The 11476-nt window shown below is 37.2% G+C and overlaps 1 protein-coding gene across 1 annotated transcript; it reads right to left on the bottom strand.

Annotated features, from left to right (window-relative positions):
- Positions 1-3480: 3480 nt before the first annotated feature.
- Positions 3481-9255, bottom strand: c1qtnf6a (C1q and TNF related 6a). Its single transcript, XM_016294770.1, has 3 exons — positions 9184-9255; positions 6619-6804; positions 3481-4159 (listed from the first exon to the last, which is right to left on the bottom strand). The coding sequence occupies exons 2-3, from the start codon at positions 6794-6796 to the stop codon at positions 3612-3614; spliced, it is 726 nt and encodes a 241-aa protein (XP_016150256.1). The 5' UTR covers positions 6797-6804; positions 9184-9255; the 3' UTR covers positions 3481-3611.
- Between the last annotated feature and the right edge of the window lie 2221 nt (positions 9256-11476).

Genomic DNA, 11476 nt, shown 5'->3' with positions numbered 1-11476 from the left:
TAACGCTATCTTTCTGTATATATATATATATATATATATATATATATATATATATATATATATATATATTATTTTTTTTTATGGGTTTTGTTAACAGGATTTTATGAATTTTCATCTACACTGGAAAAAAAAGATGCTTAAAACAAGTAAAAACAAACTAAAATATATATTGTGAAAATATGTGTTATTTGAGAATTGTTGTGTACGGGTGTTTATACAGTTTATACAAGATGATAAAACAAAACAAAAAATCTAAATCAGAAGTGTTAATATTTTAATGCTTTTTACACTGCAAAGGACAATGCAGCTGTAATACCAGTTTCACTTTTTCATAGTCCACTGATGGCCTGTCACATCCTGTAAAGGTTTAAGATTTTGCTGATGACTTGTGTTTCAAAGCTTTCATAGGGTCGGTCACGCTCTGTGTGCTTGGATATGGATACATTAAGCATTAGCCATTAACACCCCTTATGTGGGTCTTGTAAATTGTGCTTTGAAACCGGATAACCTGTCAGGAACCAAGTTTGCAAGAGCCTGACCATGTGTCAGCAAAGTTAGCAGCAACAGGAAAGAAATTATAAGAGAGCGAACCTAAATAGCCAAAGCCAAATATGGGAAGTTTTAGAAAGTAGGGAAGTCAAACCTTGAAGTTTATAATTAAAGGGACAGTTCACCCAAAAATGAAATTTGTCATCGTTTACTCAGCCTCATGTCATTCTAAACCTGTATGATTTTCAAAGTATGAACAGAAAACACAACAGAACGTCATTTGGTTACCAAATGATGATAAAGGTTAACCAAATGAGGTGTTACTCCTATTTCACTAGTAAAAGATCACCATACTGTTCATAATCATAGTAATGTAGGAAAGCAATCGAAACAAATAGCACTTAAATTGACAATCATTTGATTTGAAGTTTACTCATATGAATATTTACTTCATATGAATGCTGTGCACTAAACTGGCTGTAGTACTTAGTTTTGTTATTTGACTCTGAAACATCATGTACAGCACCAATGGATGCTTTCAGTGGTTTAAAGGAATAGTTCACCCAAACATGAAAATATGCTGACAATTTACACACCCTGAGGCTGTCCAAGATGAAGATGAGATTTTTCTTCATCTGAACAGTTTTGGAGAAATGTAGCATTACATCACTTGCTCACCAATGGATCCTCTGCAGTGAATGGGTGCCGTCAGAATGAGAGTCCAAACAGCTGATAAAAACATCACATTAATCCACAAGCAATCCACGTGACTCCAGTCCATCAATTAACATCTTGTGAAATTAAAAGCTCCATGTTTATAATAAACAAATCCATCGCCAAGACATTTTTAACTTCAAACCGCTGCTTCAATCCAAAATATGAGTCAATTTTTTGGCCAGATAATGTTTCCTCCAGTGAAAATGTCCATTCCCTGTTGTCCTCTCACATCAAAATCCATTGACATGGATATGTTTAGAACTGTTTAGGCTTGTAAGTGGTGCTTGAGCTGTGCATATTTCTCTCCTGATTCAGACGAGATGACTGTTCAGTGTTCACTATAGAAAGCAATAGATAGAGGACTTGTAGTATTTTGGCCAGAAGCAATGGTTTGAAGTTAAAAATGCCTTAATTTTTCTTTCTTCTTCATCTTCTTCTTTATTTTTAACGGCTGTTGGCATCCAGTTTATCGAAATGGCTGATTTTGATTACATTTTCTTAAACCAGATTAAAGGAATTAACATTTAAAAGTCTGAGGTCAATAGGATTTTTTAAGGAAATTAATACTTTTATTCCGCAAGGATGCTTTAAAATGATCGAAAGTGACACTAAAGGCAGCACAGGTGTTTTCAACATTGATTATAATAAGAAATGTTTCTTTAGCATCAATACGCATATTAGAATGATTTCGGAAGGATCATGTGACACTGAAGACTGGAGTTAATAGAAAACAGTTATTTAAAATTGTAATAATATTTCACAATATTACGGTTTTACTGTACTTTTGATGAAATAAATGCAGCCTTGGTGAGCACAATAGACTTCTTTCAAACACATTTTAAAAATCGTACTGACCTCAACCTTTTGAATGGTAGTGTATACTAGACGCCCCCCCCCCCAAAACCCCTGAGCAGATGTTTTCAATTCTGAAAAAATAGACCTATACATCTAGAGACCGTATTATCATCAGAGACTTGGGCTAGTAAGCAATGGCCTAGCAACCACATGCTTCAACGTGAACTTGGTTTGCTATGACTCCAGTGGCCCGTTGATGTTTGAAGGGACCAGCAGCAGGTTTAAGTAGTCAGTCACACCATGTAAACATCCTATCACAACTAACATAAACCAGCTACCATTTCCCAGATGCTGCTGATGGATTTGAAAAAGACCCTGCCTAAACACAGACCTAAATATCTGGGGCTGGGCTACATCAGTGGTTCTCAACTGGTTTCACTTAAGATCTGGAGGTCAGAACTGTTTATCGTCCAACAGTAAGCTGAAAGGTCCCTGAAGTCAAACATTTTTGTTAATATCACCATGAAATTGGTCAGCACCCAACCCCATATCTGCTGTAACTTGTAGACGCGTTTTATTTAGCTTCGCATACAGTTGTTCAATTGTTTTTTGAAGATTATATCACCTCACACAACCTGACCATGTTGGCATCTGCCTAATTTGACTAGCTTCCACATGACATAAAATTACACAAAACTACTGTACAGTATGCATAGATATCTATCAGATAAGAACCACTGGAATTCATTTTGGATGCTAAGTTGCGGTCATATTTACCTTTGCTCTGAGACATTTTACGTTGCCCACTCACATTTCAGACGTTCTATTAATGTTACAGAACTTTGAAAGAATCTTGCCAAAACATTAGCCAAATTCGTTCCCTGTAATGCCTGGTATGCACTGCACAATTTTAGGCGGTCCCAGATGAAAGATGCCCAACGGGAAACAGTCGTGATGATTTCTTTGGTCATGGCTCATACTTTGTACTGTGAGAGAGGTTCAAAGATGGCTGTTGTCACGGTCTTGTGACCAAAGATAGTGTCAGACCATCTCACAGTGTGTTTGCTGCTACGACTTATGTCTACTGACTAGCCAATAAAAATTCAACATGAAATGACGTATTGATCAACGCAACATGGAGCTAAAGTTTAAATACCATGGAGGCAAAAAGAAGGAGTACTGGTACGTGGAAACCACAATTGCCAAAGTGCGATTTATCTTAACTTTTATCTTAACTTGCGTCATAGCCTACGATTCAATAGGTGTCATCATTGTACAGTCTACATATAGGCCTATGTCGTACCCAAGATTATTAGACCAATATGACGCAGTGTAATGATCTTATCAGATTGCTGAAATCGCACAGTCTACAGACTTAGACTACAGGCCTTAGCTGGGCCTACAAAATGTCTCTAATGTGAAATAATGAAATGTGACCGCAATTTCCCGGTTCTCTTCATACGAGACCCCACACCGAAGTAGAAAAAGCAGACTTCTCTGCATTAGGAATTTTTTTTTTTGGACTGCAGAAATCTAATATGAAATGTTTGGATGCTTTTCAGTTTTGTTAAAGCTGCTCCATTAATCATGTCCTGTCTCCGTTTCTGGTCTCACTCAGTTTCTGCTTTAATGAGGTATCCGTTAAAGGTGATGTAAATGTCCACATCATCGCTGTAGATGGCGTTCTCGCGCTCACGTTTGTAGAGACGGACCCAGACCTCGTCGCCCTCCTGCAGAGGCAGCATGACGCTCTGGCTCTGCATGATGGAGCGGTCGCTGGGCTGAGCGTAAACGATGGCCTTCTCGCTGTCGTTCTGCATGATGTGCAGGTACGTCTCCTTGAAGTTCCACGTGTGGATGTTCACATTGAAGAAGTAGATTCCTGGGATTTGGCAGCGGTATTTCCCGGCAAACATGTCAAAGTGTTCGGGGGAGTTCACGAAGATAGTGTCAAAGATTAGGGCCTGGTAGTTGTCAATGCTGTGAAGGGACTTCCGTCGGCCCACTGAGAAAGCAGAATGCTGGGACTTGCAGGCGTCACCTGGAGCTCCGGCTTGTCCCTTATCTCCTTTGGGGCCTTCAGACCCCCGTGGTCCCGGTGAACCCTCAATCCCAGGCTTCCCAGGTGTCCCTCTTTCTCCACGGTCACCTCTGTCACCTTGAAAACAGACAACAAGGTGTGAGATTAAACGAAAATGCAGATGCAGAAGGAAAAAGCACTAGAAGCAATAAGTAAACTGATTATTCAGGTAGATATTATAAAGAGTTCTGCAGTGTAACTAACTCGAACCCTAGAAAGCCTACTGATACACAAGCTTCTAAGGCCTCTAAATGATCAACATTATTAAAAGTTTGCTGAAAAGCCTGTTGTTCACAATCTAATAAATGCCTTCTGTCATCGGATTGATATTTTTTAGCAAATAAAAAAAATCTTTTAGGGTAATTATAGATTGTGGTACACATTTTTTAAAATTGATTTTTATAAAGTAAATGTAAATGTAAGATTAACTTTTACTTTTTTTTAGTAATATTTCAAGATGAACACACTGTACTGAATCAACGTAGAACTGTCCATATATCATTTTTGGAAAAATCATGTTAAAATGTGATTATCAAATATGATATATCAGGCTTTTCCCTCAATGTTTTTCCCCCACAGTAAAAACTACAGAGCTTTGATAATAAAACTGAGCATTTAAATATCATCCTAATAAGACGTTATTGGGAGATATAGAGTGACAACTGATATTTACAGTATATGCATGTAAGTAGTCTGGTATACTGTTATAAATCTCGTTGATTTATATGAAAGCTATCAGAATTCCATCTTTATGGCTGATAAAATATCCGATGCTGGACCAAATTTAATATTTTTGCTTAGTTTGGGCCTCTAAATAAAATTTCAGTATGAGCTCCATATTCTTCTGTATCATACTATATGAACCATAAAGCTTATGAAAGACTCGTGCATTTTCAGTATTGTAAATCCTTACTGAAAAGGCACAAGCTCAAATTCTGGCAGACTAAAATTATTTCCCAGAACCTCAAATCACAGCTTCTGAAATGACAAAAGACATTCTCAGACACTTATCTCAGGTTCAGTTTTTTCTTTGTCTTTTTGTCATCATGTAATTTTGCCACTAATTGTGACTTCAGCTCAAAGTTTCCAAAGACCACATTTCCTGCAGGCTTCATTCCCGTTTATGCAACAAACACATGCGCATATGTGCATGCACAGACACATAAAAACAACTCTCATGCGGTTCCCGCCACATCAGCACCTTTCCTGCCAGGTTTGTCACTTCCTGTCCACCAAGTATAGGCCTCCAGTGGAGCAGATATTTCTGAGCCAAGAGAGGTTAACTGAGGCTCACAGAAGGGAAGAGAGCAGCTGAAAACACATCTTCACATCATTCAGCCCAATGAATGCCTTGTTTTCCAGCTGAATTACATTTTGGGGTTCAGAACCAATATCCCACAGCACTTGTGCCAGACAAGCAATAGATTGGGAAACTGGGAAAACTAAAATCCAACAAGGATCATTGGGGTCAAAATTTGGCTACAATGAAGTTCAATATTCACTAAAGTTTGTGCTGATGTTATTTGACTCTGAAACATCATGTACGGCACCTATGGATACTTTCAGAGGTTTAAAGGAATAGTTCACCCAAACATGAAAATATGCTGTAAATTTACACACCCCGAGGCCGTCCAAGATGAAGATGAGATTTTTCTTCATCTAAACAGATTTGGAGAAATGTAGCACTTGCTCACCAATTGATCCTCTGCAGTGAATGGGTGCCGTCAGAATGAGAGTCCAAACAGCTGATAAAAACATCTCAATAATCCACATGACTCCAGTCCATCAATTAACATCTTGTGAAAGCTGCATATTTGTAAGAAACAAATCCACCATTAAGACATTTTAACTTTGATCTGTCACTTCTGCTCAAAATATGAGTCAATAATCCATAATAATGCTTCCTTCAGTGTATCATAATCCACCAAAATATCTGTTTTGGACTGTTTTTGTTTGCAAACAGTAGGCTACTTGATCAGTACATTTTCCTCTCCTGATTTAGGTGAGACTTTTTCACTGGAGAAAGCAATATTATGGATAGAGGACTGGAAGGAAGTTTCTTACAAACACGCAGCTTTTCGTTTCACAAAGACGTTAATTGACGGACTGGAGTCGTGTGGATTACTGTGTCAATTATTTTGTGATGTTTTTATCAGCTGTTTGGAATCTCACTGTGACGGCACCCATTCACTGCAGAGGAGCCGCTGGTGAGCGAAGAAACAAGCTCATCAACATCTTGGATGGCCTGAAGAGTAAAATTTTTATTTTTAATCAAATTTTCACTTTTGGTTAGGCCAAAAATGGCTGATTTTGCAATAAACCGTTTTACAGGGTTTGCTCCCAAAGAATGGAGATCGACAGAAGTAGCAGCTGTGCTCGTGTAGCTTTTAGTAGTAAATCTGTATTTGTCCCTTCACAGGGCAATTTATACAGCATCAACCTCACAAACAGACAAAAGTTTATAAGACAACTATAACTATTAACTACACAACTTGTTTTTGTCATGTAAGCTGAAGCACTTGACGGCTTTCGTGTACCTTTGAGAATGGTCATGTTGATGTATGTGCGGACCTCAGGCATTGCAGGCATGCTTTCGCTGAGGGTTGCAGCTTCATCTGGTGCTGGGAGGTGGTCACAGCATCGACGGCAGGCCGGTTGAGGTACAGAGACAACCAGATGTAGAAACAGACAGGCAAGCAGGAGGGACCCAAACATTGTGCGATCTGAGTCAAAAGAATAAATATGCACTCATAAGAGTAATTGCTTTCATTTCATGTGTATTTCAGTCACTCCCTATAATAACTTTCCACATACTGTTATTCTTTCACTAATACGAGATTGTGGAAGCATCCGTTTATTTATTAGTGGGATCATTAATGTAGACTAGACAGAAAATAGAAAGAGATGGGCTAATGCTGAGAGTGGAATGCAGCCTGACAAATGTAGGCCCCTTCAAGACGCAGATTAATGTTTCTGTTGGACCGAGTCCAACCTGCATATGACTAGAGCTAAACTAACACAGCTCAGTCTGTCTGTCTCTCTACTCGACAGAATCCAGCTCGTATCTTCCAGAGTTCATCTGATAACTCATGAGATATAACTTTAAAACACTTCCAAATTCAGATCCGCTGCTGAGGTTTAATCTTGATGTTTATTTCTCATGTCCCAGCTAAATGTACAGATACTATTAGTAATCATAGGTTGATTCCCCCCAAAAGTGTAATCAATGAGGCTGCGCTCCATTATCATGGATCATATCAGATGGAGACCACTGTGCAATTATTTAAATACATTTTTGCCATGCTGCAGTTTTTCCATACTGCTATCTATTTCAGATAAACTGTCTCAAAGCAGCACATAAAAGAAGAAAACCTAGTTGGATGCTTTACATGTAGGGCACACATCTCTTCCTGTCAGCAAGTTAGCAGTTCTTGGCCAAAAAAAACTGCAAGTAGACCTTAAATCAGGCTTCAATCGGTGGATATAATACATCATATAATCAAAGCCTAAACATATCCCTCCTGTCCTTGTGAACTTTTTTATTAATCGAAGAACTCTGAAAAAAATCTACAGTTTCCACACTGTTTAACTGTTTTCAACACTAATAATAATAAGAAATGTGTCTTGAGCAGCAAAGCAGCATATTAGAATGATTTTTGAAGGATCATGTGACACTGAAGACTGGAGTTATGATGCTGAAAATCCAGCTTTCAATTTTTCCATCAAAAATTCAATTATGCCATCACAGGAATAAATTACATTTTAACATATTCTAAAATAGAAAGCAGTTATTTTAAATTGTAGTAATGTAATAGAACACTTATTGCTGTAGAAATCTTTTTAAAGATCTTACCATATGTATGTTTGAAACAGAAGCTCAAATCCACTTTTAAATGCATGTGATCATGTTCACCAAGCCATAAAGTTCTTGAGTGATCAGACCAATGAGAGCTTTTGGCAGCATTGTTTTCACTTGGAAATCAACAGCACAATTAAAGAGGACCTGTAATGCAAACTCAGACATTTCTTTGTGCTGAAATTTAGTTTGAGCTAGAGGATTTTTATGATCTGCAGGTATCTGTTTTACATCAGACTATAACAAGCTGCTGGGTCTGACATGTCGAGACCCATAAGAAAAGTGAAGCTTTTGATAATAGCATAGAAAGTAATGTCTGAAGGGGTTAGTCATAAAACGTTCAGTACTGGCAATTTCCACTGCAAAAGTGCAAGTGACAGACATAGACATGTTTTGAATAATGATGAAATAAAGCATGGCTCAAATTCACAACAAAAATCACATTCTAATCCAAGGGTTTTCAACAGAGGATCCACAACCACCAATTATTAATTAGTTGATTAATTAATTAATTAATTAATTAGTACAAATGAAGGCATGTGAAATGAATGCATTTTTAAATACAATAAGCTAAAATTTCGGCTAAATGTTTTAATTCAGTACAAATGTATCAAGCAAAATTAAAATATGATGTACAAGTATGTGAATCTATATACATTGATAATGATTATTTTTACCAGGTAGGCATTATAATAAAGAATGCAACTGCATGAATGTGGTACTACAGGTTTTTTTTTTTAAACCAGGCTTAAAATGCAATGACCATTTTAGTACAGCTTGAAAATGTTTGAAGACCCTGGTTCTAACTTTTAAATTTCAGTGTAACAATCAAAATCAGCTATTGATTTTAATAGCCTGCAGCAACAAAATTGAATCCTTTACTAAAACATGCTAAAACAAAATAACCGCATGAAGTCTGTCTTCCTATATTACTGTACTGTAAAAGATGCAGTGCAGGCGTGTGGGATACATCAGCAGCGGATCTCAGCCGTAGCAGAGCAAGAATGCTTTTGCACATGCTGTCCAGCTGCTAGCAATATGTTAACTAGCTTGCAAAAAAAAAAACTTTGAGCACTGTAACTTACTCTTAATGATCATCTTAATGAGCCTGCCCATTTTGGTTACAAAAGTGCCATTAAACTCATTTTACTTTATAAAAAGCCTAAATGAACTATAAAGCACAATATATCTGATGTTTCAGGTGTGATTGTAAGTGCATGTGTGTGTGTGTGTAAGCAAAACTTACAGTACTAGTTGCGTTTGCAGCTGCAGTTGGGTCAGCGAGCTGAGAAGAGAAATAAAGAAAAAGAAAAGGAAAAATCCTTGGTCAGCTTATTTCTCCCTCCCTCTTTCTCTCTCCCTCCCTTTCTCATTCACCCTCAATGCCTTTCTTCCATCCCATTCCTGAATACACGCACAATGAGCCTGCCAGCTCAGACAGACTTATTTTACTCGTATTCTAAAATAAAATGACAGTCAAAACTGTTTCAAAGAAGGGAAACCTTTCTATGTCCAAACAAGCTGTTTTCTGAAAGAGAACTTTACGTCTGTTTCTTTCAAAAGCTTCCCTGCTCTACATTAGAACTGAGGGAACAATGTGAAAACCCACAATGTTTGTGAACATAAACATTTATAAGCACACACAAACAGAAACTCAATATGTCCTGCTGCACGCATGTTAGCAGGATGCGGCTTGTTACATGAAAAACACAGATTTTTTCCATCTTTGAAGACCCGTGTTCATCTCCCACAAAGGAATTTCAGGAAAAATGTCTGCACAACTTACTAATAATAGTCATTTCAACATGCACATTTGTTGGGAGTTTCCATTGATTTTAATTGGTTTTATACTGAGCTAACCCTAAACCAAATCCATGAATCTGTTTGCATTTTTTCATTTTCATTAAAACATTATTTAGTGTATTTATTAAGCTGTTTTTTCTCATTCAATCATCGGCTGGTCCCCCAGTTTAGACCAAATTTGACCTACACACACATTTACTTATCTAAGTAGGGTTCCTCAATAGGCGGCCCGCTGGCAACATCCGGCCCCAGAGAGAAAAAGTTTGGCCCGCCTAATTTCAAATAATGTGGCATGAAAATTCAAATGCAGCATCAGAAAGCTACGGGGAAGTCGTGGCCTAAAGATTGCGGGTTCGAGTCTCGTACCGGCAGGGGTTGTAGGTGGGGGGAGTGAATGTACAGCGCTCTCTTCCACCTTCAATACCACGACTGAGGTGCCCTTGAGCAAGGCACCGAACCCCCAACTGCTCCCCTCTATATTCTATATTGAAATGATACTCATGTATTTTTTATGTGAAAAAAAAAGATTATAATTACTCTAGATTTCCCCATAACCTAAAAGAAACATGTTGTATTTTTCTAATAATTATAAATAAATAAATATATATTGAAAGGGGGGAGAGGTGATTACTTTTGCTTGGAATAATGAAGTTTTCCAAAGTAACTTAGTACAAGGCAATAGAAATAATAAGAGAATATATGACTGGAGTAGTCTAAGTGTCAACATTAATAATAGAGCTCACAAATGATAGCCAATACTGCATGTATGGCTTTATGTTTCCAGCAGATATGGATCATTAAAAAAATGTGTGTAATAAAATAAGGACTTTTGAGGTTCTGGAAACATTAAATGTAACACACACCCTTCACACACTCATCTGTTTTGCATTAGTATGTCCGGGTCACTGGTTGAATTCCTGTTACTTATGCAATAGTAATCATCTCATTCTCTTCATATGGAAAGAAAATTAAGGTTTGTCATTGACCTTTGGTTGACAAAAAGCTGCTGCCGTGCTGCATTCCTCTCCATCTGCTGCCTCATTTTTCCTTTCAATATTGTTGTCCAACATTTTCCACTGCAGCTTTGCACGCATAATTATTCTCCGTTAATGTCAGGATCTGTGAGAAACATTATTATGAAGCTTTTCTTACTGGGTTTAGTAAGAACTTTCTGTAATGTTTAAATATTTCAGAAATGAAAGAAATAGTTCACACTCATTCAATGGCTCAGTAGTTCACCCATCATTTTCCTTGAGAGGAACACATGACTAGAATAGACTTCCAACAGAAGGTATAAAAAGTCATTGTGGTTTGATTTTTCTTCTTCTTCTTTTACTTCCACATCAACCTGCCCTGGAACTATACAAATGAAAATTAGCCACTCTGTCTAAATCTGAAACATTTTACATTGATTTGATGTATTATTAATGTGTATTGTCCCTGATTAAATAAATAAATGAAAAAAAAAACTCCAATGTCATTCAAATGCGATATGGATTTCTTTCTTCTGTGGTACACAAAAACAGATAGTAGGCACAATGTTCGTGCTGCTATTTTCCATTGAATAAAATATAAGGTTTACTATTTTAATATATAAATTGTAATTTATATCTGTGTTGTCAAAGCTGAATTTTCAGCATCCTTACTCCAATCTTCAGTCACACAGGATCCTTCAGAAAACATTCTAATATGCTGATTTGCTGCTTAAGAAACATTTCTTATTATCAGAGATGAAA

Source organism: Sinocyclocheilus grahami, unplaced genomic scaffold (genome assembly GCF_001515645.1).
Source record: "Sinocyclocheilus grahami isolate Dianchi unplaced genomic scaffold, SAMN03320097.WGS_v1.1 scaffold324.1, whole genome shotgun sequence".
In the NCBI taxonomy this organism is placed as follows: Eukaryota; Metazoa; Chordata; class Actinopteri; order Cypriniformes; family Cyprinidae; genus Sinocyclocheilus; species Sinocyclocheilus grahami.
This window is presented reverse-complemented; position numbering and strand designations above follow the sequence as displayed.

What these genes read in the sequence shown, in the direction of transcription:
- c1qtnf6a (XM_016294770.1), bottom strand. Translation starts at nt 6,796, where the DNA reads ATGTTTGGGTCCCTCCTGCTTGCCTGTCTGTTTCTACATCTGGTTGTC. An exon ending in CAACATGACCATTCTCAAAG is followed by an intron (nt 4,160 to 6,618) that starts GTACACGAAAGC and finishes TCTGTTTTCAAG; the next exon opens with GTGACAGAGGTGACCGTGGA.